The following is a 25,065-nucleotide window of genomic DNA, read 5'->3' on the forward strand; positions in this document are numbered from 1 at the left end:
AAGATACAATTTACAGGTACAATTTTTATGTTTGATATTGTATTATGGTTCATCTACTCTATGGAATACTATTCGGCTTTAAAAAAAAAAAAGACTTTAAGTTCCATATTTCACAAGGCTTATGACGTCTCCTTGTGTATGATTTTCCCTCCACTTGGACCCTCCCTATACCCCCTCTTGCAGCTGCAATGCTAATCTGTTCATTCTTTTATAAATTCAGCTCAGAGGTCAACTCCTTCCCTGGGAAGCTTCATGGATGAACTCCATTCAGGCCTGACTCCACTCTGTGAGCTGGAAGGGGCGTCTGTGTTGCCTGCTTATTCTAGCACGGCAGAGGTGACCCTGTGTGAATGGGGCATGGGAGGTGGGTGGAGAGCAGAGATATGAAAATTCCAGTGAAGACCTTGCATCTTGGTGCACTCCAACTGGCCAGTAGATGGATGCGTCCACCACCTCTACAAGCACACTCCTTGCAGGGACTTGGAGCCAGGAGGCAACAGCATGCAAATGAGACTCCAGCTGGGGTCTCAGAAAGCTCCATGGAAGGGGGGAAGGAGGAAGGGGAGGCAGCAGCTGCTACAGTGAGAAACAGAAGGGGCAGAGACTATGGAAAAGATTTAATCACATTTATTGAGTGATGCCAAAAAAGACTCAAGTCAGTCAGTCTGGGCCAAGCTGCTGCTGGGCCTGGGCTCCTCCCAGCCCTGCCAAGAGGGCCAGAGGGAGTGTTTCTGGCCTAGTACCATGAAGCAGCCAGGCCTGGGCAGACTCCTCAGGATTACAGCCTGGTGGCCTTCATCAGTGGGACTAGCCGGGGCTACAGATCAGTACGTTCAGCTACTGCTGGCCTGGACTTCAGCGCTTGTGCCCAACCACCTGCTTAGCCAATACAGGGGCAGAATGTCCTGTCCAGTGGGAGCAAGGCTGAGGCCCTGGTCCAGGGCTGGGAAGGATGTGGGCAGTTCAGAGGACTGTGACCAGGGTGCTGGCCTTGCCCATATGAGCTCAGAAAATATTCTGCTCCAGAACCTTCTCTCCCAGGTGAAAGCGGGTGAAGAGGAAGGGGCTCAAGTCGATGGTCCGGAAGTGGCCCTCCAGCACCATCTCGGCCACGGCTCGCCCCACAGCAGGGGCATGCTGCAGCCCATGGCCACTGAAGCCTGTAGCAAAGTACATGTTGACCACCAAGGGGTGGGGGCCTACCACGCCGTTCTGGTCGAAGGTGTTGTAGTCGTAGTAGCCAGCCCAGGCACTCCGAACCTGTGGGTGTACAAGATGCTAGAGTCCTAGGGAAGGTGCCTGGCTTGCTCAGCTCTATCTTGGTCATGGATCAGTTCAGAGTACCCTCTACCAGTGGCTAGGGGCCCATGGGATGGGATGGGGTGAGCCTATGAGATTTCTTAGCAGCTGTGAGGTTGGGGGGGGATATGGCAGTGTCCTTGGTGCAAAAGCATCTGCTGCTAGTTACCTTCAGATTCTCAAAAGTTGGTACCCTCTGAGCCAGATGGGGCCATACTCTGTCCTGAAAGAAGTCATGGTCCACTTCCAGGTTGCCTGGGTCTGGCTCTTCCTCCTGGAGTGAGAGGTGGAGACAAGGGTTATATTGCTCTGGAGCCAAGAAGAGATCCAGATCTCACTGAACCCTGTCAATCCCCTTAGCAGGAGGCGGGGGAGAAAGGATGTCAGTTCAAACATGGAAGGGGTACACCACCCACTCACAACAGTGTAAGGATCCCCACTCCACCCTGGACGCCAGACTCTCTACTAGCAGATAGCCTGTGTCTTGTTCCTGGCACCCCTAGCCCACATGGCTCACCTCCGAGGGGCTACGGCCACCAAGGTAGTTGTGGCCTAGGCCTTCCCGCCGGAAGTAGACTCCATTGGTGTCTGCAACAAGCGGAGTCTCCAGGCCTGGTCCCTGGGGGCAGTGCCATAAATACACATACCTGCCACGACCACAGGTTAGGGCATCACAAGACTAGCACAGCCAGCGGAACACACATGACCAACTTCCATGGTGCTTCTTTCCTCCTCTCACCGACCTCCTCACTGTCCCGAGGGGTGCTACCTTTTCCTGGGTTCCACAGGTAGCTTGGTGCCCTGCAGGGTGCCGGGTGGCCCATCCCCAATCCCAGCCAGCTCTGCGATCTGTCCAGACCAGGCTCCTGCCGCATTGATCACTATGGCGCACTCCACAGGCTGGTACTCCAGGCTGTGGTCCATCTTCACCTGCAGGTGCCACAAGACCACAGTGAGGACACTCCTCTCTGTCCTTGGTCCCTCACTCCCGAAGGAAGATGCCTGCACTGGGAACTTACATGGACTTCGTGGATCCTTCTCAGGATCATCTCTTCCCCACTTGTGGTCTCCATGCGGTTGGAGGAAGAGACAAAACCTGCAGGGAAGAAAACAAAAACAAAAGTTTTTAAAAATTTATTTTTATTGGGAGGGCAGATTTACAGAGAAAAGGAGAGACAGACAAAAAGAGCTTCCATCTGCTAGTTCACTCCCCAAATGGCCCCACTGGCTAGAGCTGAGCTGACCCAGAGCCAGGAGCCTGGAGTTTCTTCCATGTCTCCCACATGCATACAGGGTCCCAAGGTTTTGGGCCATCCTTGACCGCTTTCCCAGGCCACAAGCAGGGAGCTGGATGGGAAGCGGGGCTGCCTGGATGAGATCCGGCACCCATATGGGATCCCAGCACGTTCAAGGCAAGGACATTAGACACCGGGCCCCAGGCCCCACAATTTTTAAAAACAACCTTGAGGCTTTGAAGAGGAAGGACATGGGGATTCTTTCTAGTTTCTCCAGGAGAGAAAGCTGGGATCCCAGGAGTTTTCCTCCTGACACTGAAGCAGGCAGAGATGAGGTAAGTGGGAAGAATCTGGCCCCAGCTGGGTCAGGACGGTGACGAAATTGTCCCATAGATCTGAAGTTACAGAGCAGTCCAGAACAAGCCGTTCCCCAACCAACCTTGCTTAGCCCCACCCTGGGGTCCTGCCCAGGCTAACAAGGGGCATCAGACTCACGTGTCACCTCGCCCTGGCAGAACAGGACACCCATGGACTGGGCTTTCCGCCGGAGGCCCTGCAGCAGGGACCAGGGGTCAAACCAACCTTCATCTTCCATCCCTGAGAAAGAATTCTGGATAAGAAACTAGGCCCGGCTTTCCTCGGCCCTGTTTTCTCTGCCCATCCCCCCTGCTCTTCCCTGGAGCTTATAAGGAAGGTAAACTTAAGCGATGACTGCCTAGCTGGCAGTCAAGAGCAGAGAACAACTGAAGAACAAAGAACCAGCAGGGTTGGCCAGGCCCTCCTGCTTGTAGCTTGGCTGGTGGGTGCCAAGCCCGCCAACACCCAGCCCACCTGGCAAGCAAGCCTCACCATATGATGCCAAAGCCACTCCCTCTGTGTTTATCCAAGGAAACTTGTTCCGAAGCTGCTCAGGTGACATCAGACAAATTTTGGCTCCTTCCTGCCTGCGGGAGATGTGTGGGCCTGGGTTGATGAGTCAGAGACGGCCAAGTGTGCGGACGGGATGTGGAGACATGGACAGGCCACCATTGCACAGGAGGGCACCGAGCTCATTCCCATCGCCTTTCTGCCCTACACGCCCCGAGGCTGCCTCACTGCCGAGGGGGCAAGGACCACCCAGCCTCCAGGGAACAGCCCTCCTCCTTTCCTTCTCGACACACTGTCTCTATACCCCGGCCCATCTGCCCCATATCAAGTTGTGCATGGTGAGTGACTGCGAGTGACTCCTCTGCCCAGAATGGCTTAGAAGCCAGGACCACCTGAATCCCGCTGTCACCAGTTAGTAGCCGCTATGTCTCACTTTCCCCACTTACAATGAGTTAAGATCTGTATCCCACAGATGTTACCAGCAGGACTTGGAGCATATTTGTGAAAGGAACAGAAAAAAAAAAAAACCTCCTGCCATAACATAACCACAGATGCCCACTCCTGATGGGTCACAAGGCACTTTAGGGCAGGGACTGCCACTACTGACTTGCTGCCTTCTTGTGGACAACCCACACGGCCAGCAAAGCCTAAAATACTGGCTGTTGGGTCCTTTACAGGGGAAGCATGTTGACCTGTGACCTAGGCTCTGCATATGATCCGTCTGACTGGGTACATGCAGGAACATATGGCTATGTTTAGGCCATATCTGCCACAGCTCTCGGGCTGGAGTATGGAAGGTCTTACGCACTGCCTTTCCTGACAGACTGAGCTGTTCTAGAGCAGGGGCCTGTCCCATCAACTCTTGCCCTCCCAGGTCCTGACGTGGTGCTGAGTCAAGCAGCCATTCCAGAGCCCGTGCTGGGTACCCACCTCTGCACTTTCACGTTGTTTTCTAAGGTGGAAGCGCCCTTGTCAGAAGCCAGCAGAAGATAGCCCGAGGGGTTGAACTGGAGGTCCAGGGGCGGGGCATCCACCACAGCCAGGTAGTCCTGTGTGCAAAGGAAAGCTGCTCAAAGAGGCCATCCCAAAGAAGAGAGAGACCCCTTACCCTCATCTACAGCATCTGAGCTCTGTCCCAGCCAGAGGAACCTTCCTCCAGGCACCACCCCTGGGAAAACAGACTCCCAGTGCCCCTGTTGCCTGAACAGGCTGAAGCAGGGGTCAGCACCCAACCTCTCAAAACTTACTGCCACGCACATTGATGTTGCGAAGAAAGTTGATGGAGAAGAGGGAGAGCTGGACGTTCTCGGGCAAGGAGAACTGCTGCCGAATCCCGCCCACGGAGAGCCCTGTGGAGGCCCGTGAATACTGGGGAAAGACGAGACAAGTTCAGGTGCAGCCCGCCTCGTGCGATCCGAATGCTGGCAGCGACGCTGGCAGTCATAAGCTGAGTCCTGATGGTGGCTCTAGGAGAGGTGTCAGGGTCCCGCGGATAGTGCTACTTGACATCAATACTAGTAAACCTGCAGGGCAGACAGGACGAGCCACCTCCAAAGGTCCACTTGTTAGAAAGGGACCACAGAAGTATGACTCAAGGCCGGCTGGCAATGGCTAACAGAAGCAACTAATACGTGGAAACCCACAAGTCACGGGGCCTAAAAGAAGACCAAGACAGCTGCTTGCATTACTAGTTTGAGGACCAGGCATGGTAGCCTAGCAGCTAAAGGCTTTGTCTTGCACGCACCAAGATCCCATATGGTTGCTGATTCTAATCCCGACAGCCCTGCTTCCCATCCGGCTCCCTGCTTGTGGTCTGGGAAAGCAGTTTAGGAATGGTCCAAAGCTTTGGGACCCTGCAACCACATGGGAGACCCGGGAGAGGCTCCTGGTTCCTGGCTTCAGACTGGCTCAGCTCCAGCCGTTGTGACCACTTGGGGAGTGAATCATTGGACGGAAGATCTTCCTCTCTGTCTGTCCTCCTCTCTGCATATCTGAATTTCCAATAAAAATAGAATAAACTGAAAACAATTATTAGTTTGAATGTGGGATCTCATGGCTAGAGCTTTGAGGCCTCCAAAGACCCAATCCTGCAGAATCTGCTTTCAGAAGCAAAAGCTTGATTGCCAGGGCCTCTGCTTTAAGCTGTTAAGGACCAGGGACTATTCAAGGGTCAAGGCACAGCTCTGGGTCTCCCTTCTCCCCCAACCCTCATCCCCAGAGCCCTTCATAAAGCATGGGTCACCTTCCTTGCCTCACTCGTGACTCCATGCCGCCCCAGACCTCACCGTGTGGTCGCGTTCCACCACCAGCACCCGGATGGCACCTTGGGGTCTCTCCAGCTTCTTCAGCCAAAAGGCCACAGACAGGCCGAGCACCCCACCTCCCACGATCACCACGTCCGCGTGCTCGGGGGGCAGGTGGCTGGTGTTATACAGTACATTACAGGCCTCTCCAGGCAGCGCTGATCTGATCTTCTTCTTAAACTCCGACAGCTTCTCGTCCCAGTCTGTGGGACACGTTTATGGTCAGATGACCCGCCTTGCCCTTTCCATATGGTGAGGGGCTGGGGGTACACAGACATTCGAGTTGGCAGTCCTTGCTGTCATGCCTTCCCATAGGGATCCACTTGCACTCAGAAGTGCGTGCCATGTGGTTTATAACAAGCCATCAGTTTCCTCTGCCTGCATCCAGCCCCATACTGCAAGCCTCGCCAATCTGGAGTCAACACTTTCCACTCTCCGAGTTAGACACTACACATGCATTTTGCAGAGCTCTCTCTACCTTGGCAACATCTCCACTAGCCCGTCCCCCGCCCTGCTCCTCCACCAGGCATCCAAGGATGGGGCAAGCTGCAGCCGCCCAGTCCTGGCTATCCACTACCAGCATCGAGTTGACATTTACGTGGTGTTTGTCACTTGAGAGGGGACTGTCTTGGGATCCACACGCCTTCCCAGGCCCTACAGGCTCTGGCAGGCGGCCTGTCACCCTGCGCACAGCGGACAGGAGGTCCTGCCAGCATGGACTGGGCTCCCGTATCATAAAGGTCACAGGGGCGGAGTTGGGGCGTCCGGAGCCACTTTACCTTGAGCGGAGCCTCCTCTGCGCGTGCCCAGGCGCCGAATCCCAGGGCCCCGGCCCAGCCCCAGCTGCAGCACCCTCCGGAGCATGGCTGCTGCAAAGCCGCACTAAAGCCGCACTCCCGGGAGCTGCGGCTTCGCGCCCAGGGCTGCCCAGAACATCGCAGAGCAGCGCACCCATTGGCCAGCGGCCTCGCCGGGGCCCGCCCCTCCATGCCATTCCCTCCAAGCCATCCCCTCCTGACCGTCGCTGTAGCCCCGCCCAGACACGCCCCCAGCAGCTATTGGCCGGCCTGGCAGTTACGTAGGCCCTGCGCGCCCAGGGGCGGAGCCCGGCTCCGAGCGGAAGTGCGGAGGGCCGGTTTCCGGGCCTCTGGTGTGACGTGTCCCGCGCCTGGCGCAGCAGGAAGCGGCGGTGTTCGCGGCCCGAGTTCCCGACGCCGGCCCCGGCTGCCTGCCCGTCGCCGCCATGCTCGACTTCTTCACTATCTTCTCCAAGGGCGGGCTTGTGCTCTGGTGCTTCCAGGGCGTGAGCGACTCATGCACCGGACCCGTGAACGCGCTGATTCGCTCGGTCCTGCTGCAGGTACCGCCCCCGCGGGATCAGAACTCCCGCTCTTCCCTCCCCGACCCCCGGTCAAGTCCCTGTCACCCGATCCCCTTTCGGCTGGTCGTCCGTGCCCGACAGAGGCCGTCCTCTGTCCCGGAACGGCGACTTGGTTTCTGCCCTCCGTGGGCCGCCCCGCAACTTTACGACCCTTCTGTCCGCCCTGGTGTCTGTGGCTGAAGCCGCATCCTGGGCCTTTTGGGGCTTCCTTCCCTCCCTGAGCGCCCCACCGCTCACCCCTGCCCCAGCAGCCTGGCTGTGTTAGGTGGAAGCTGGGGGAGCTTATGGCCGGGACGACATCTGGAGAAACAGTACTCCTGCTGCCAGTACTCCTGGCTGCTTATGTGTCCGCTTCGCTGCCCAGAGGCCTGGCTGTTTCTGTCCACTTCGCTGCCCAGAGATCTGGCTGTTTATGTGTCCACTTGACTTTTGGCTCCCACGTGTCGTGTGGTCCTCATCTTGCTCCCTCCCAGCCTGCTGTCTCCGTTTGTCCCTGGTTAAATGCTGGCGGGAGGTGCCCTGGTCCACCGAGTGCCTGAACCCCAAGGCTACTCCTCTTTTTTCCCCCCCAGGAACGGGGAGGTAACAATTCCTTCACCCATGAGGCACTCACTCTGAAGTATAAACTGGACAACCAGTTTGAGCTGGTGTTTGTGGTAAGTCGGGGGGGGGGGGGAGCAGATGGTGTTTTGTGAAGAATGATTACATTCTGAGTGTAGTTCTGGTTATTAAGAGAATCTTGGTGAACTGCACACGGGGTAAATGATGAAGTTGTTGAGAAAATTAGCACGGTGGAGAGGATCATGGAGGCAGCTCCTGGGCACAGGCAGCGCTTGGCCACCTGTCAGCTAGGGAAACCTGCCAGGTGCCCGAGCCTGCCTCTGGAGGCCTGGGCTGGCGTGTAAGCAGATCTCTTGGCTCTGTGTGTTTCCCAAAACAGGTTGGTTTTCAGAAGATCCTAACACTGACGTATGTAGACAAACTGATTGATGATGTGCACCGGCTTTTCCGAGACAAGTACCGCACGGAGATCCAGCAGCACAGTGCCCTGAGTCTACTAAATGGCACCTTTGATTTCCAGAATGACTTTCTGCGGCTCCTTCGGTGAGAGGCTTCCTCCTCCAAATCAATTGCTTTGCCCTGCCTCAATGAGCTCCCCCCTTGAAGGTGCTTCAAGGATAGAAAACTGTGTGTTCAAAGACACTGCTTGCTTGCCGCCCGGTTCTGTCCGTGCTCTTGGTGGGAGGGTCCTCTGGACTTCCACTGAGCTCTGCACAGGGCAGAGATACCAGCCATGCCTTTTGTTCTTTAGGGAAGCGGAGGAGAGCAGTAAGATCCGCGTTCCTGCTACCATGAAGAAATTTGAAGATTCTGAAAAGGCCAAAAAACCTGTGAGATCCATGATTGAGACACGGGGGGAGAAGCCCAAAGAGAAAGCAAAGAACAACAAAAAAAAGGGGACCAAAAAGGAAGGTGAGTTAGCACCTGACCCGTGGAGGTGGTCTGTCCTGTGGTCGAGGCTGGCCACTTCAGTCACCATGTTACCATTCCTCAGGTCATATGGTCCACATTTGTTCAGCTGAAGGATTGGGAAGGCCTTGCCCATTGTCCAGTTGCTTGGGGACTGGATTTCTCTCCAATGAGATTTCTCTTGAACAGGTTCTGATGGCCCTTTGACCACCAATAAAGCAGTTCCAGCAGACAAGTCGGGTCTCCCAGTGGGGCCAGAGAATGGAGCGGAACTTTCCAAAGAGGAACTGATACGCAGGAAGCGAGAGGAGTTCATCCAGAAGCACGGGAGGGGTATGGAGAAGTCAAGGTGAGTGTTCTAGTTTCCTCTGGTACTCTTCCAAAGCTGTAATTGAGGCATGGTGGGGGCAAGGCACCTCATCTCTGACTCATGTATCCTTTTCCCTTTTCCACGTAACCATCTGTAGCAAGTCCAAGTCAGATGCTCCGAAGGAGAAGGGCAAAAAGGCACCCCGGGTGTGGGAACTTGGTGGCTGTGCTAACAAGGAAGTCCTGGATTACAGTACTCCTACCACCAACGGAACCCCTGAGGCTGCCCCCCTGTCTGAGGACATCAACTTGGTAAGAGGCAACAGGTATCTTGAGTTACTATAAGCAAGAATTGGGAAGGATGCAGAGGCTAGTAAAGGGATACAGAGCTAGAGCGGAAGCCTGCCCCCACTGTGGACACAGCCCCTGTGAATCTGGGACTCCTTCCTCTCAGAACCCTGTGGTGTTCCTGATCCCCTCTCAGAACCCTGTAGTGTTCCTGATCCCCTCTCAAGCCTTTCCCCATGTCCTCCAGATTCGAGGGACTGGGCCTGGGGGGCAGCTTCAGGATCTGGACTGCAGCAGCTCGGATGATGAAGGGGCCGCTCAGAACTCCACCAAACCGAGGTAGGGCGATTTCAGGTGGGAGTGGTGTGTACCACTGCAGAGCTGGCAAGCTGTAACTTCTGCCTGCTGGCTTTGTGTGTATTTGTGATCTGTGCCTGCAGTGCTACCAAGGGGACTCTGGGTGGCATGTTTGGGATGCTGAAGGGCCTTGTGGGTTCCAAGAGCTTGAGTCGCGAAGACATGGAATCTGTGCTGGACAAGATGCGTGACCATCTTATTGGTAAGCGCTGAGAACTGGGCTGCTCATGTTCTTGGGGTGGACTGGTTTCAAACAGCACCTACAGTTTTCTCAGCTGTACCATCAAGATGCTGAGATAAAACTTACACAGCCTTTCCCCTTCTCTCAGCTAAGAATGTGGCTGCAGACATTGCTGTCCAGCTCTGTGAATCTGTTGCCAACAAGCTGGAAGGGAAGGTGATGGGAACATTCAGCAGTAAGTACTCCATAAGCCAGAACATGCTTCCATGTAACAGGCAGTACAGCAGCCCTCCATCTTATAGGTACATGACAGCTGGCACATGTCCTTGACTTCTAAACCTCTAATAGAACCTTAAAGAATTATGAGGGTAAAATACTTGTGCTCAGTACAGTATCGTTTGGATTCCTGTGGTAGCACCATCCCAGCCTCTCAGATCAAGAGTTGGATATTTTGGGTATGTTTCTGGGGACTCATGGCTGTGCCTTCCTCCACCTGTGCTTTCAGCGGTGACTTCCACAGTAAAGCAAGCATTGCAGGAGTCCCTGGTGCAGATTCTGCAGCCACAGCGCCGTGTGGACATGCTGAGGGATATCATGGATGCCCAGCGTCGCCAGCGCCCTTATGTTGTGACTTTCTGTGGTGTGAATGGAGTGGGGAAGTCTACCAATCTTGCCAAGGTCAGTGTGGTTCTCCAGTCTGATGCTGATGTTTTTTACTATTGTTTTAAAACCCTTGCTCTAGATAACATTTTTCTGAACTCTTTTGCAGATTTCTTTCTGGCTATTAGAAAATGGCTTCAGTGTGCTTATAGCTGCCTGTGACACATTTCGTGCTGGGGCTGTAGAGCAGCTGCGTACACATACTCGGCGTCTGAGTGCCCTACATCCCCCGGAGAAGCATGGTGGTCGCACTATGGTGCAGTTGTTTGAAAAGGGTTATGGCAAGGACGCTGCTGGCATTGCCATGGAGGCCATTGCCTTTGGTATATATAGTGCATGGGAAACATCGGGGGGCCCCTTGTCCTTCCTTGGTTTCCTCGGAATTTGCAAAGAGGATCAGGCTTACCCTGTTACAAAGTCACTGCTCAAAAACAGGATAAAGGATTAATTGCCATGCTCTGCTTTTTGGTAGTTAATATATGTATTATATCCTAACCAAAGAAATTAGATTTGGGTCAGCTTTACCTTGTTCTTTACTTGTTCCCAAATAAGCCTGGTAGTAATAGGCACCAAGTGGCCTTTTTTTCCTTCCTATTACCTTATAATCAAATCCATAATCCAAGAAATGAATGGGCTGTGAATATGGTTAGATCCAAACTTGTTGAGAAGTGACAGGAAGCTAGCCTTGTCAGTGCAGGTGCTTGGAGTTGACCACTTTCTCTCTCTCTCTAGCACGTAACCAAGGCTTTGATGTGGTGCTGGTGGACACGGCTGGCCGCATGCAAGACAATGCCCCTCTGATGACTGCCCTGGCCAAACTCATAACTGTCAATACACCTGACCTGGTGCTGTTTGTGGGGGAGGCCTTAGTAGGCAATGAAGCCGTGGACCAGCTGGTGAGGGCTTGGCCTAGTTCCCTTTACACCTTGAGCTGGGGACCAGCTGCATGGTTCTACATCATCTTTTTTATTTCCAGGTGAAGTTTAACAGAGCTTTGGCTGACCATTCAATGGCTCAAACACCTCGGCTAATTGATGGCATTGTCCTCACCAAATTTGACACCATTGACGACAAGGTAAATGTGGAAGGCCCAGAACTGTGGGACTGGAGAGGGGTGGGCATCCTTCAAGAGAGCAGAGACAGGATACATTGACTCTGAAGGAGTGAAAACAGGCCTGAACTGATTGGCTGCCCTTTTCTCTACTCCAGGTTGGAGCTGCTATTTCTATGACGTACATCACAAGTAAACCCATCGTCTTTGTGGGCACTGGCCAGACCTACTGTGACCTACGCAGTCTCAACGCCAAGGCTGTGGTGGCTGCCCTCATGAAGGCTTAATATGGCTCTTGTTCAATACCAAATCGCCACTTTCCCCAAGCCCCTCATCCTGTGTCAAGAATGTGCTTTAGAGTATGTGAGCAACTTATCTTCAGTGTAGTACAAGGGCAGAGTAAGGGGACTTCCAGGGGCTTGCAGCTCCTTCTAACCCTATGCCTTGTCCAACCCAGCCTCCATCTGCTAGGAGGGCCTAATCATGTTACAATCACTGCCCACCGACTCCCCTGTCCTATTCAGGCAGCCCCCTTACACTCTGCTGACAGACTGTCTCACTACAGCTTTGACCAATGGTTGGAAGACCCAACATCAGAAACATTAGAACTTTGTTCCTCAGCGTGGTCATGGATCACCTGGGCCTAATGAGCAGGCTGCAGTGCTAGCACATTTAGGTTAGAGGCTTGTGGCAGCAGTGCTGGGTCTTGAAATGGTACCTCTTCCTAGGACACACAGGGTGACACCCACCTCACTATGGCAGTGTATGGCCTGTTTTTAATTGCTGCTAATTCTAATTCTGAAGACTCTTATCCCATTGTTGTCCCCAAAGCAACAGAGAGGCCACAGTGATTTCTTAAAATTAAATGGATAATGAGTCTCCACTTCCCTCAGAACTGAGAAACAAAGGGAGCCAAGCTGCAGTGTTGCCTTCCAACTGGATCCCACAACTAAGATCCAGGTGTAACCTTTGCATGTTCTTCCCAGGAAAAAAGCTGTCAGAGGCTATCAGTTGTTCCCTCCCCAGCTCCATCCTTCACCTCCTGACCAAGTCCTGGCTCTTTCCCATCCCTCTCCACAGTGCCTGGTAGACAAGTGCTACATTGAAGAATACAAACCTCTGTTAAGACCTGTCCTGTAGCTTGGTATTACAGATGTGCTATTAGTGCAATAAGGTAAAGGCTGTCTGCCCAGAGAAATACATAATTTATATAAGAAAATAAATTTCATAAATAAACTGCCTCTTAGGTCTTGGAATTATTTATACAGGGCTCAAAACTGAAATCCCATATCACACTGACTGGTTGTAGGGCTTATTTATGGTAGAAAGGCAGTAATGCTGAGGAAGCAAACAGCAAAAAACACGCCTACCCCACATTAAGCTGAAAGAACAGAACTGCCACATTGAGTTATAAAAAAAAAATCAAGCTTATTAGTATATCTTGATGCAAGCAGAGCCAGATCCCTGGCAAGTAAATGAACAAGCTTTTTTTTTTAATGTAAAATACTGTACACTGTAAAAGATCTAGAAAACTAGAGCTTCAAGTCATGTTTTAAAAAAGCCATTAAGCTTAATTGAAAAACCAAGTATGGAGTACAAAACTGCAACAAGAGCCATGAGGATGCCATGGCTTTTAGATGCCTCAAGTCCTTCATGCAGAGCTGCAGCCACGACCTGTGGAGGATCACACACTTCTGGGTGGACACGCGCATGGCCGGCCCATGGAGTGGGGCAGGGGTTTCATTTGGGTCCTGTTGTCACTTGGGTATTCTTGAACAGGCAGCAGAATGTCAAGAAACCAGCAGGTGTAAAGCATTAGGATTTAGAATGTTTCCTCCCCTATTCTACCCCCAACCTTCAACCTCCGTATTGGTACTTCTGGGAGCTTTGTTGGATTCTTGCAGATTTACTTGTTAAACACCGTCCATAGTAGGGTCTTACAGCTTGGTCTAGTAGTGGTAGTTTCTCTAGCTTGCTCATGTACTGCAGCCTGTGAAGAGAAGGAAAAGAAAAGGTAGAGAATGAAATTGTTTCCAAAAATGGGTTTAAGCTTTAGATACTCAAGTCAATCTTAACTCTTGAGGAGACAGGAGATTCTAGGATTCTTGACTGGTCACACTTTAATAGGTGGTGTAGGTAAAACATTATTGACTAAATTTCAGGCAGAGTCTGCAGGTAAGTAACTATTAGGATAGCATACCTCTTAGTTCACTGTGTACGGCGGAGGAGCCATTTAGCTGACCTTCTCTCACCATTCCTGCTGAAAAGTGGATGAAGATCACATTAGCTTGAAAGACCAAAGCCATCAACAGCAAAAGAAAACTACGTAAATGGAGTGCACATGGATGGGACCAAGGTTAGATTACCTAGATGAGTCCTCAGACTGTTCAATTAGCTGCTACAGCAGAAAGGTCTCTTAGTGCACTAACACTGCTTATGAGCAGAGTATGTCACACAGGCAAAGGGTATCTGCTATTCCTGGGTAGATCAGAAGCCAAGTGCAGGTGGAGAGCAGCGCCGAGCTGAGCAAACCCAACCATGCAGAAGATTGAAAAGCAGCAGACACTACTGTGCTACAAAATGGGCAAGATCTGCACTGAAGCCCATGGTCCTGCTAGCTCATGTGACTATCGGCTGTGGTGCTGCACACTGGGATTATGTTCTTGAACCTCTGAGAATACATGTCAAAGCTATTACCAATGGAAGAAAACACCTATGGATGAAGATGTGATTCATTGCAATGTTAATGGAAGAAAACTTAAGAAATTACCCAATGGGGTTAATTAGTTTTAGGATCCACACTAGAACACAACTCAAATAGTGATTACAGGGATTGTGACAATGTGGGAAAGTATATAATGTGCCACTAAATAAAAGTGCCCAAATTTTAAGTATACACTTTGTTTAAAACTGAGAAAATACATAAGGAAAATCTTCACACACAACTACTTATGTGGTAATGAACTGTGAGAGAAATCTTTTTTCTCATTGCTTTATTTCTCCTGAAATACCTGTGATTAAATCCTCCACAGTCTTTTAACAAGATTTTTACCATGTGAAATAGAGTACACACCAATTGCAAGGCACACAGCAGTGCTGAAAGATGAAGCACCAAGAAACCTTACTAGTTACTCAGACTCAAAACACAGCCCAGCATTGTAGATAAGCTGACATACCTCAAAATGAAAAAAATGTTTCAAAACTGCTCTGTCAGATTTTACATTGGAAACTTAACTGACCATTTTAATAAAGCTCCGGGGCCATCTTGATAATCCATCATTTAAAAAGTACAGAGCACTTTAATGACTGGTAGCTTGGGTAGGAAGCTTACATAGCACATAACAAAATGTATACATTTCTGTGACTTGGTTCAATAGAAACAGCTGTCCAGCAGGAATTTGCTATTGAAAATTTGTAAATGCTAGCATATTTCCCAAAGAATCTCAGAATAATAGATAAAATAATAGATGTAGAGTGTGGGTGTGGATCTCTTTAATGAAAGCAGAACATGAGCAATGGCAAAGCCTAATCCTGGTCACAGATGTGGAGAATGAAGGACCCAGGACTGTAAGATGCTAGATAAACTGATCCCAACAAAAACAGCCAATCGCCTTTATAAAAGAGACAAGCTTGGTTTGTCCACACCTTCTGGATATGAGGTAGATCTTGACTGCCACGGTTAGTTAGGAGACTAACTTTCGTTAAGAGTTTGTATAACTTCTTCATTACAAGAGAATTTCACCAGGAAATCATCTGAAAATCTGGGAGTAGTTAGGTTTAGGAAAACGGTGCTATAGATTAGCTGAACTTCAACAGGCCCCCCCAAAACAGTTGGATTGGCAGTGAAGCATTTATTAATATACTCTGTGTCAGCAGGCTTCTGTGGGGCCAGGTGGGTAAAAGAATGGTCATGCCTTTAGAACAGCTTTACTCCATGGGATGTTTTTAAAATCATGCATTGGTGCTAGCACTATAAACTTTCACATTTTTTAGTCCCTGGGAATCTGCCTGCAGTCAATAACAAGCCCAAAGTTCACTGTGATTTTCCCCTGTACTGCTTGTCTGGAGATAAATGCCAACCTCTGACTTTAATATATAGCATTAATATAGTAATGACTTACTTTTCAAGTAAGTTTAAAAGTTTTGTTTAAGTATATTACAAAAATTAAGCATTACTCCAGATATTTTCCACATACACACCTATAAAATACAGCTATGCCTTTCTATAAAAAGTTTATAAAATGTTCATGGGGAGTGTGTGTTAAGAAAAATTATGTGTGGATTTCAAAACCTTTTGGGTCAGAACAAATTATGTTTGAATGGGATTGACCATATGGTATTAACAGCTCACTTCTTTTTTTTTGGAAAGAACAATTTTCCATTTGCTGGTTCATTCCCTAGACAGCAGCAACAGCCGGAACTGAGCAGACCACAGCCGGGATTTAGGAGCTTTGTCAAGGTTTCCAAATGGGTACAAGGGTCCCAATGACTTGGGCCATCTTCCAAGGCTTTCCCAGGTGCATTAGCATTAGATCTGAAGTGGAGCAGCGAGGACAGGAACCAACACCCATATGGGATGCTAGCATTGCAGGTGGTAGCTTTTATGCTAAGCCATAATGCAGGCTTCTTCAGCTTACTTTTTTTCTTCACACGTGTTTGTGATTTGTTTATGGAAATGAAAGCATTTTCCCTTTGATGGTTTCATTATATTTCATCAGCAAGTAAACTGATGTCCACTAGGATTAACTGTATTCATGGAATCTCTTGGTCAAAGGTTTTCAAATTCTTGGCAGATATTCTAAAACCTATTCTCATAAAAATTACATTAACTTTATCTCCCCACCACTATACCACATGGCTGTTTCCTCCCAGCCTTAGTCAAAACTTAAGTAATCGGTCTTCTGTACTTTGACAGTATGGCTGTAGGTCTCAAAAGTTACTTGTTCATTCTCCCTGCTTCTATAACAGAACACTGGAAGGTATTTTTTTTTTTTTTGGCAGAATTTTGTTTTCCAAATGGCACTCTAGAGTAACGTGAAGGCTACCAACTTCCCACCCAACACAATCAGGGATGGCATTTCTCAACCTGGTAATGGCTTTACCCATCACACACAAAGCTGAGCAGCTGTCTCCCCTCCTGTCATCAATGCCTCTTACCTGATTTACCCCTCGTGGAGATTTCACATGTCAGTCGCTTGAAATATTCTGGAAGGTCGGCATAGTCATTTCCATAGGAGATGACTTTAATCCCTTTATCTAGCATATTTTCTCGAAGCTTCTTGAACTCATCAACATCTCCTCTCCTGACCAGCATGAAATGTTCGAGGTCCGATTTATGCTTGACAGCCTCCAGGAAAAGGGCCTGGAATGTGGTGTCATCCACAGTCCAGCCACAACCCAGGAAAAGAAATGACTTGTTTTCGTAGAGCTTCTGAATCTCTCTCTTGAAGGAAAAGAAAGAACTTATTAATGACATTATGAACATACACAGATGTGTCTGAAGTAGCAGGTTCATACTGACAGTGAGGACCAAGTTTTAAGAGCACAGATACGTTCTATGATGGAGCCTGAGCTCCTCTTACTACTCTAACTTGATAAGAGCTGGTCCATAGACTGTATCTTTCCTTGGCATTCCACTTGGGTGCAGGGTCCCAAGAGGCCATCCTTGACTGTTTTCCCAGGTCATAAGCAGGGAGCTTGTGGGGAAACAGAGCATTCAGGGCATAAACTGGCACCCACATGGGATCCCAGAGCATTCAAGGTGAGGATTTTAGCCACTGAGTCCGTGGCCCTGGGCCCAGGAGGGATTTTTTTTTTTTTTTTAATAAATTGTTACTGATGTAATGTCGGGGCTTTCAATTGATTAGGATATACTCTTTTCGGCTGACTTCAGACCAGAAACTGTCTCCCACGAAACTGTATGAGACTTATCAGCACAAAAGATGCTGGACATCTAGTGTTTTGTAGATGCTTTGCAAGAAAAAAAATCTCACTGAATTTGAATTCTGGGAAAAAAACGAGATGGAAGAATCCAACCATGGGGGGAGCGGGTTTTTGGGCAGGGAGGGGGGAATCCAAGTGCCTGTAAAACTGTGCCTCATGATGTCATGTAATTAAAAAAAATAGTAAATAATAATATAATAATAAGTAAAAAACACTTAACAAAAAATTTTGGCCCGGCCGGTGGCTCAAGTGGTTAAACGTCCTCGCCTTGCATCGGCCCGGATCCCATATGGGCGCCGGTTCCTAATCCCGCAGCCCCGCTTCCTTCCATGCTCCCGGCCTGTGCCTGGGAAAGCTGTCGAGGACAGCCCAATCTTGGGAACCTGCACCCCCCGCTTGGGCGCACCCGCAGAGGGCTCCTGGCTTCGGATCGGCAAAGTATCGCCCGTTGCCGCTCACTTGGGGAGTGAATCAACGGACGGAAGATCTTCCTCTCTGTCTCTCCTCTCTGTATATCCGCCTTTCCAATAAAAAAATAATAAAAATAAATCTTTAAAAAAAAAAAAAATTTTGGAATGGGGTTAGCTGATGGACCCAGGAATGGCAAAATGTGAGGGGAAAAGCATGGGAGAAAGCTCCTGAGGCTTTAGAAAGCACCATCTTTTCTTGCCCCCTTTTATTTTGTGCCATCATGTGTAGATCTGTGACCCAGTCCTGCTAAAAGCCAGTGCATAGGTCTCTGAGGGTTGGGGACCAGTGAATTCCCCTATATACCCGCTGGTGAGGAAGTGCTTCTGGCTGGAATACAGTAATTATCAACAAGTTCAAAACTTACATCCATCCCAAACTGAGTTTTCAAAAAGGAGGTAGCTTCCATCTCATCCCTCTGGCTGAATCCCTGCCCTCCATTTTTGTCCAGTGACCAGGTAATGTGAATTAGTGTGGCTAATTTAGTATAAGACTGCTGCTACTTCAACAGAAATCTGTTTACAATGTGCGCCGTCGGAGTGATTGGTTTGCAAAAAGCTGCCTAAATTATTTTTGGTGCACAGAGGGATATTAATAAACCAAGCGAAGGAGGAGGCTAGTAATATATTTCTTGCATGTGAAGATGCTGTCAGCAGTGGCGTGCCAGCAGCTTCTTCACAACTGAGCACAGATAAAGAGTCCATGGGTGACACCCACAGTGTGGCATGTCCTAGGGCAGTATGTGTGCCAAGGCCTCAGAAGCACATGCAACAATGTCCTCCCGTTTATGAACATGAGGAGAGCAAAGCCCCTGCAGGACCTGTGTACCTCCAGGGGGCCTCTCAGGCAGGATGGCAGCACTCACCATAACTTCAGTGTTCCTGAGCACGTTCTGATATCCAGCTGGATGAAGGACAATGCCACTGGGGTTGGTGTAGACGCCATGGATGTGTAACACGCTCAGCTTCCGCTTCTCCTGCGCCCACTCCAGGACCTGCACAACATACACACAGCTCATCCAACTGACAGGGAGAGCCCTGCTTCAGGTCACAGTGTCCCCACGAAGCTGTCTGAGGACAAGGCAGCTGACGTAACTTTCCTTTCTGCACAATCAGCCACGGCCTAAAGTTCCATTTCAGGTATGAGTGTCAGAAAAGCTGACAGCATTCCTGCTGATAGCTCTTTGAAAGCAATGATCAAAATATTAAAATTAACAAACTTTTCAGAAGTAACAGGGGCACTTCCATTGGTGGAATAAACAGGGAGCTAAAGATGGTTTTTTTAGGGATGGTCCCCAGAAATCATGCCTCCCTAAATCCAGGCCCCTGAACAGTCACTTGTCACAGGGTCTCCAGGCTGGTGGCCAATGGGGCACGAGTAAATGACCCAGCAGCAACTTCAGAAGTGCTGGTCTGATGAGCCTGCTATTGTTTCTGGAACCTAGCTGCCTAGTGAAGCCTAGGCCAGACTGCTGGAGACATGGCCCAGTCACCTGGCGTTGAGGAAGAGGGTATCTCCTAGCATACAGCCCCACTCTAGTCAGAAGATGAGTTCTGCTATGAGAGTGAGCCACGAAACCAGCAGGAGTGCCCAGTGGGTGGCTGAGCCAGCACCCATTGCCGATTCATTCTACCCAGGGAACATGAGGTATTTATTGTTCTAAGTCATGAAACTTCAGGGTGGTTTCCCATACAATAGGACAGCAACAGAAGAAGCACTTTAGTCATCTCTGAGGAACTCTGGAGCCATCTACGAGGCGCCATCACTTGGGTGGCAATTACAACAGCCACCTGCACATGAGTGTCTTCAAAAAGACTTGATTGTCATCATGTTATCACATTTTGGGAGACATGGATATGGATTAAGAAACAGCCCAGAGGCATGGAGATTTGGAATTGTATTACTACGCACCATTTCTACCACTCAATAGCTTCATTCATGAGACTTCAATATGTCTCATTGTTGCTAAAACCACAAAGCAAATCTCAAGGCTAAAGTCAAGACTGACAGAGCCCTCACCTGAAAAGGTCCCTGGCAGCTTCTGATGCCCACAACCACTTTGCTGTGATCTTTGGTGATATAAACTGCATGGAAGTTGCACAAGATACCAAGCTTTAAATTTAACTTCATTATTCACTAATTTAAAAATACTAAGCACCTACTACATGTCAGGTGCTGAGTCACAAGTCTGAAAGGCTGACATGGTCCAAATAAAGTTTTTAATCCTATGGAACAAATAAGTAAATAAATAAATAAATAAATAAATAAGTAAATAGAAGAAATAAATAGAAGAAACAGCCCAAGTAAAAACTGCAAGCTCCAAGGCCAGCATGGTGGCATAGCCAGCTAATCCTCTGTATGCAAGTGCTAGTGTCCCACGTGGGCACTGGTTTGTGTCCTGGCTGCTCTACTTCTGATCTTGCAGGCTGGGAAAGCAGCAGAGGACGACTTAGTTCTTGGGACCCTGAACCCATGTAGGAGACTCCTGGCTTCTGACTTCAGATTGGTTCAGCTCTGGCTGTTGTGACCATTTGGGGGGTGAACCAGCAATGGAAGACCTCTCCTTCTGTCGCTCTTTGTAAAATTTTCCTTTCAAAAAGGAATAAATCTTAAAATAACTACAAGTTACAACAAGTGCTCTGAAGGACATGGACAAAGGAATGGACTAAAAAATGAGTCTCAATTTAAACTCGATGGAACACGGGCTGAGTAATCAGTGAAGAAGCTGCTAGCCACACAAAGTTGACGGGGGAGGCATTACACACGCCTGCCAGAGAAAGCCAGCTTTCAAGGCACCACTTCTCTAATTTCCACTCCCTTTGAAAATCTGATTCTAGATCAGCAGAACCACCAGAGCCCCCTGCTGTGCCTGCCCCTTCTGTCTCTGGCAGAGGCAAGAGGAGCAATGAATGCCTGTGGCTGATCCCTTATCCCAGCTTGGCTCAGCTGGACTCCAAGTCCACCACAAAGGCACATTCCCAAGGAAAACAAAATAGGAAATGAAAATTACAAAACTGGAGAAGGACAAAAGAGGCCTTAAGCACTCAGATATGTCAGACTGAAATATTGAACTCAATATATGACAGACAGATGTGGGAAAGAAAAGAAAGTCGGCTCAAGTTTCCTGGTATATTAACCTCCACCTAGCAATGACCTGGCCTGGAAGTTCTTCCTCTAAAACAGCTACCGCCTATTTACAGTAGACACTGAATCCTGGGGCGAGAACTCTATTATAGCACCTATTAGAGACCTCCGCTTCAAATCACTTCCTCTATGCTGCTTTTCAAACTGGGCCAAAGAAACTGTCAGAGCTCAGAGTGAGACACTTTTCTAAACACCGAAAAACACTCAGGGCAAACAATCTTCCCTTTAAATGGCACATAATTACCAACATCTCAGATAGGAAAAGGCTCTCCTAATGAAGACACAAGCCTCTAGCCTATAGAAAATCTGACTACTCTGTACATTCTACCTTTTTCTCATCAGTAAGGTCGAGGGATTCAAGCTGTTTTCCTTGATCGGCTGCATACAGTTCCAGGAGATTATCAAAATTTGTAGTTAACACCAGGGCTCCATTTTCCATCAAGTGCAGAACTGACTGAAGAAGCTGTTTCCCAGAATCTTCCATCTTCGACTCCAGGTCGTCAAACACTTCATATAAACAGTCCTTGAAGAATGTAGATCGAACATTACTGGTACGCTGGGAGGGAAGTCAAAGAGGAAAATTAACTCCGTGGTATCTGGGCAGGTCATTTGTTTTCATTACATTTAAGATAGGGCTAAAATCCTCCCCCCCCCCCAATGTTTTGTTTATTTTATTGCAAAGGAAGATTTCTAGAGAGAAGGAGAAACCGAAAAATCTTCCATTCATTAGTCCATTTCCCACATGACAGCAACGGCCAGTGCGAAGCTATTCGAAGCCAGGAGCCAGGAGCTTCCTCCGGAGTCTCCCATGCAGATGTGGGGTCCCAAGGCTTTTGGCTGTCCTCGATTGCTTTCCCAGGCCACAAGCAGGGAGCTGGATGGGAAGTGAAGAAACTAGAATACAAACTAGTGCCCATATGGGGTCCCGGAGCATGCAAGGTGAGGATTTAGCTATTAGGCTATTGTACCAGAAGCCTAAAATATTCTTTAGTGGGGTTGTAATGAGAAAAACTGGAAGACACATGCCATGGGCTGAACACAATGCCTAGCATGTAATTATGATAAAAAAAAAATCCCCCTGGCCTGGTACAGGTAGCCTAGTAACTAAATCCTTGCCTTACAAGTGCCAAGATCCCATATGGCCGCTGGTTCTAATCCTGGCAGCTCTACTTCCCATCCAGTTCTTTGCTTGTGGTCTGGGAAGGCAGTAGAGAATGACAGATCAAAGCCTTAGGACCCTGCACCCACGTGGGAGATCCAGAAGAGACTCCTGGTTTTGGATTGGCTCAGCTCTGGCCATCACAGCCATTTGGGAACCAGTAGGTGGAAGATCTTTCTCTGTATCTCCTTCTTCCTGTAAATCTCTCAACAAAAATAAATCTTGGGACTGGTGTGATAGTGTAGTGGTTAAAAGTCCTCGCCTTGAATGTGCTGGGATCCCATTTGGCGCCGGTTCTAATCCTGGCAGCTCCATTTCCAGCCAGCTCCCTGCCTGTGGCCTGTGACAAGCAGTTGAGGATGGCCCAAAGCCTTGGGACCCTGCGCCCGAGTGGGAGACCCAGAAAAAGCTCCTGGCTCCTGGCTTTGGATTGGCTCAGCTCCAGCTGTTGCGGCCCCTTGCAGAGTGAATCAATGGACAGAAGATCTTCCTCTCTGTCTCTCATCCTCTCTGTACATCTGCCTTTCCAGTGAAAATAAATAAATCTTTAAAAAATAAATAGTAAATAAATAAGTCTCCTTTACATCTCCCCCATCTTAAATATCTGAATGTGCTTTGATGTCTCTTTTTCTAATCCTATGCGTTTTATACAACTGCTTATGGATTTAGGGGAAAAAAACACGTGACTTCCTCCTATTGTTTCATCCTGGCCCAAATCAATATTGTTCCAAATTTGCTATGAAGAGTATCTTGTGTGTATGTGTATATGGTCATCAGAAAAAATTTCGTAAATTTTGTCAATGTAAATGTGACTTTTGCAATAGTTAAAAAACACCAAACACTCATCACTCTGAACAGATCTCCCACTTCCCAGTTAATATTTAAATAACTGCTCTTCCAGGTTCATTCTCACATTCGAGTATAGTTACGTACGCACTTGTTTTGATGGATGACAGCCAACGCATACATGATAGTTTCCTAAGATTCGTGTACGTTGGCTCTATGTTCACAGGACAACAAGATCACCTAGTGACACATTTCTCAGACTAGGGCCCTGCTGTTAAGTGGTGCCTGACTGCATCCCTGAAGAATGCTGAGGAAGTAATTGGCCTAACCTCAGCCGGGAAGCTAGCTTTATGACATAAAGCAAAGTGACCACTGACAAATAATTTGAAATGGGAAAGTAACCACGCAATGTAATGCAATGAGTATCTGCTTCCAGAACCATCATTTCATTAGATAAAAGCAGAGCAAGAATCAGTCACCACAGGCACTGCTATTTCCCAGGGAAGCTACAAACAGCTGCTTGTAGTTGTCAGGGGGTGGATTTTTAGCTCCTCCTGCTTTCCTTCAGATTGGACCCTGCTGTCCCCACTTCCATAGCATTTATATATACATTTTTTCCTAATTATTTTTATTGAAAGGCAGCACTAGAAGGAGAGGGAAAAACAGACTGACCTTCCATCTGATGGATCACTCCCCAAATGCCTACAATGGCCATGGCTGGCCTAGACTAAAGCAAGGAGCTTCATCCAGGTTTCCCATGTGGGTACCAGCCCAAGTACTGCTTACTTGGCTTCAGATTGGTTCAGCTTCAGCTACTGTAGCCATTTGGAACCAGCAGATGGAAATGCTCTTTCTCTCTTCCCATTACCCCTCTATGTAACTCTGTCCTTCAAATAAAAATAACTCTTTTTTTTTTTTTTTTAATAAAAAGCTTCCTTAGTGGGCCCGGCGCGGTGGCGCAAGTGGTTAAGGTCCTCGCCTTGCACACCCGGGATCCCATATGGGCACCGGTTCTATCCCGGCAGCCCCGCTTCCCTTCCAGCTCCCTGCCTGTGGTCTGGGAAAGCAGTCGAGGACGGCCCAAAGCTTTGGGACCCTGCACCCGTGTGGGAGACCCGGAAGAAGCTCCTGGCTTCGGATCGGCATAGTATCGGCCCGTTGTGCTCACTTGGGGAGTGAATCATCGGACGGAAGATCTTCCTTTCTGTCTCTCCTCTCTGTATATCCGCCTTTCCAATAAAAAAATAATAAAAATAAATCTTAAAAAGAAAAAAGCTTCCTTAGTGTGCACAGATGGGTTACTCTGTAACTTACATGGTTTAAACACCTTTTTATATCATCATGTTACTTTCTCATAACTTAATGGTATAACTACATTAAATTTTAAGAAGGCACATACAACCAACTAGGATCTGTAATACAATATAATCAGACGAATGTCTCGTTACAAACAAACAGTGAAGAATTTTCTTGGGTCCTGAGCTGTGGCACACACATCCCATATGGGTAACAATTCATGAACCTGGCTGCTCTACTTGCCATCCAGGTTCCTGCTCATGAACTAGGAAAGCAACAGAAGGCAGCTCAAGTACTTAGGCCCCGGACCCCACATGGGCGACCTGGAATCAGCTCCTGGCTCTGACTTTGGATTAGCTCAGCTTCAGCTGCTGCAGTCTTTTGCAGTGAGCCAGCAGACTGAAAGCTCTCTGGGTCTCTCTTTCTCTCTGTAAATCTGCTATTCAAATAAAAATAAATAAAACTTACCAAAAAAAAAATTCTAACTTTAGTGAGTTTCATTACAAGCTAGAGGGATTTTTCTGGATTTGTTAAAAATATGTTGTTTCCAAGGAGAGGTCAAGGAAGGCTTAAAACCCCTAGACCCTTCCTCAAACCTTTGGTGTCTCTCTCTCCCTCCTCTTTTGAGAGCACCCCACCTCCTGGCTTCTCTTCCGGAGGTGCTTCCCTTTCCTTCCCTTCCCTGCTCCCTGGTCCCTTCGCAAATAAACTTTTCTGTTTGTAAAAAAAAAAAAAAAAATGTTGTTTCCTTTATTGTCTATCAAAATTACAACCCATTGCTATGACCCAGCAATTCTACTTCTGGGAAGATACACACCAATTCAAGTGCAAACAAATGAAACAACACATACAACGTGATCAGTGCTCC

At 48.6% G+C, this 25,065-nt stretch overlaps 3 protein-coding genes across 10 annotated transcripts in view; 1 reads left to right on the forward strand and 2 right to left on the reverse strand.

Moving 5' to 3' along the window:
- Positions 1 to 612: 612 nt before the first annotated feature.
- FOXRED1 (FAD dependent oxidoreductase domain containing 1) lies at positions 613 to 6,605 on the reverse strand. Of its 3 annotated transcripts, none has more exons than XM_040992695.1 (11): positions 6,484 to 6,605; positions 5,687 to 5,907; positions 4,659 to 4,769; positions 4,332 to 4,450; positions 3,384 to 3,478; positions 3,030 to 3,131; positions 2,319 to 2,395; positions 2,069 to 2,229; positions 1,817 to 1,946; positions 1,469 to 1,573; positions 613 to 1,278 (listed from the first exon to the last, which is right to left on the reverse strand). In XM_040992695.1, the coding sequence occupies exons 1-11, from the start codon at positions 6,566 to 6,568 to the stop codon at positions 1,006 to 1,008; spliced, it is 1,479 nt and encodes a 492-aa protein (XP_040848629.1). In that variant the 5' UTR covers positions 6,569 to 6,605; the 3' UTR covers positions 613 to 1,005. The 3 variants fall into 3 exon arrangements, with proteins under 3 accessions (XP_040848629.1, XP_040848628.1, XP_040848630.1); XM_040992694.1 differs by having other exon boundaries at positions 613 to 1,260; positions 6,484 to 6,604; XM_040992696.1 differs by lacking the exons at positions 5,687 to 5,907; positions 6,484 to 6,605 and having other exon boundaries at positions 613 to 1,260; positions 4,649 to 5,169.
- Positions 6,606 to 6,788: 183 nt separating this feature from the next.
- SRPRA (SRP receptor subunit alpha) lies at positions 6,789 to 12,642 on the forward strand. Of its 3 annotated transcripts, none has more exons than XM_040992697.1 (14): positions 6,851 to 7,064; positions 7,658 to 7,741; positions 8,026 to 8,189; positions 8,398 to 8,558; positions 8,745 to 8,904; positions 9,023 to 9,176; positions 9,379 to 9,491; positions 9,593 to 9,711; positions 9,839 to 9,925; positions 10,196 to 10,368; positions 10,460 to 10,673; positions 11,083 to 11,246; positions 11,327 to 11,425; positions 11,560 to 12,642. In XM_040992697.1, exons 1-14 carry the CDS (start codon positions 6,948 to 6,950, stop codon positions 11,686 to 11,688), a joined length of 1,938 nt encoding a protein of 645 aa, XP_040848631.1. In that variant the 5' UTR covers positions 6,851 to 6,947; the 3' UTR covers positions 11,689 to 12,642. The 3 variants fall into 3 exon arrangements, with proteins under 3 accessions (XP_040848633.1, XP_040848631.1, XP_040848632.1); XM_040992698.1 differs by having other exon boundaries at positions 9,400 to 9,491; XM_040992699.1 differs by lacking the exon at positions 7,658 to 7,741 and having other exon boundaries at positions 6,789 to 7,064; positions 9,400 to 9,491.
- Positions 12,643 to 13,287: 645 nt separating this feature from the next.
- The window catches only part of FAM118B (family with sequence similarity 118 member B), a 40,384-nt gene continuing 28,606 nt past the window's right edge, over positions 13,288 to 25,065 (reverse strand). For 3 of the 4 annotated variants that reach the window (XM_040992705.1, XM_040992706.1, XM_040992703.1), the window contains 5 exons: positions 21,285 to 21,512; positions 18,678 to 18,806; positions 16,559 to 16,844; positions 13,602 to 13,661; positions 13,288 to 13,391 (listed from right to left, as the gene is read on the reverse strand). In XM_040992705.1, coding sequence (XP_040848639.1) covers positions 13,378 to 13,391; positions 13,602 to 13,661; positions 16,559 to 16,844; positions 18,678 to 18,806; positions 21,285 to 21,512 — 717 coding nt within the window. In that variant the 3' untranslated portion in view covers positions 13,288 to 13,377. The remainder of the gene's footprint in view (positions 13,392 to 13,601; positions 13,662 to 16,558; positions 16,845 to 18,677; positions 18,807 to 21,284; positions 21,513 to 25,065) is intronic. The other variant, XM_040992704.1, reaches the window with a different exon arrangement.

The sequence above is a fragment of the Ochotona curzoniae genome, unplaced genomic scaffold (assembly GCF_017591425.1).
Source record: "Ochotona curzoniae isolate NIBS_2020 unplaced genomic scaffold, NIBS_Ocur_1.0 contig_832, whole genome shotgun sequence".
In the NCBI taxonomy this organism is placed as follows: domain Eukaryota; kingdom Metazoa; phylum Chordata; class Mammalia; order Lagomorpha; family Ochotonidae; genus Ochotona; species Ochotona curzoniae.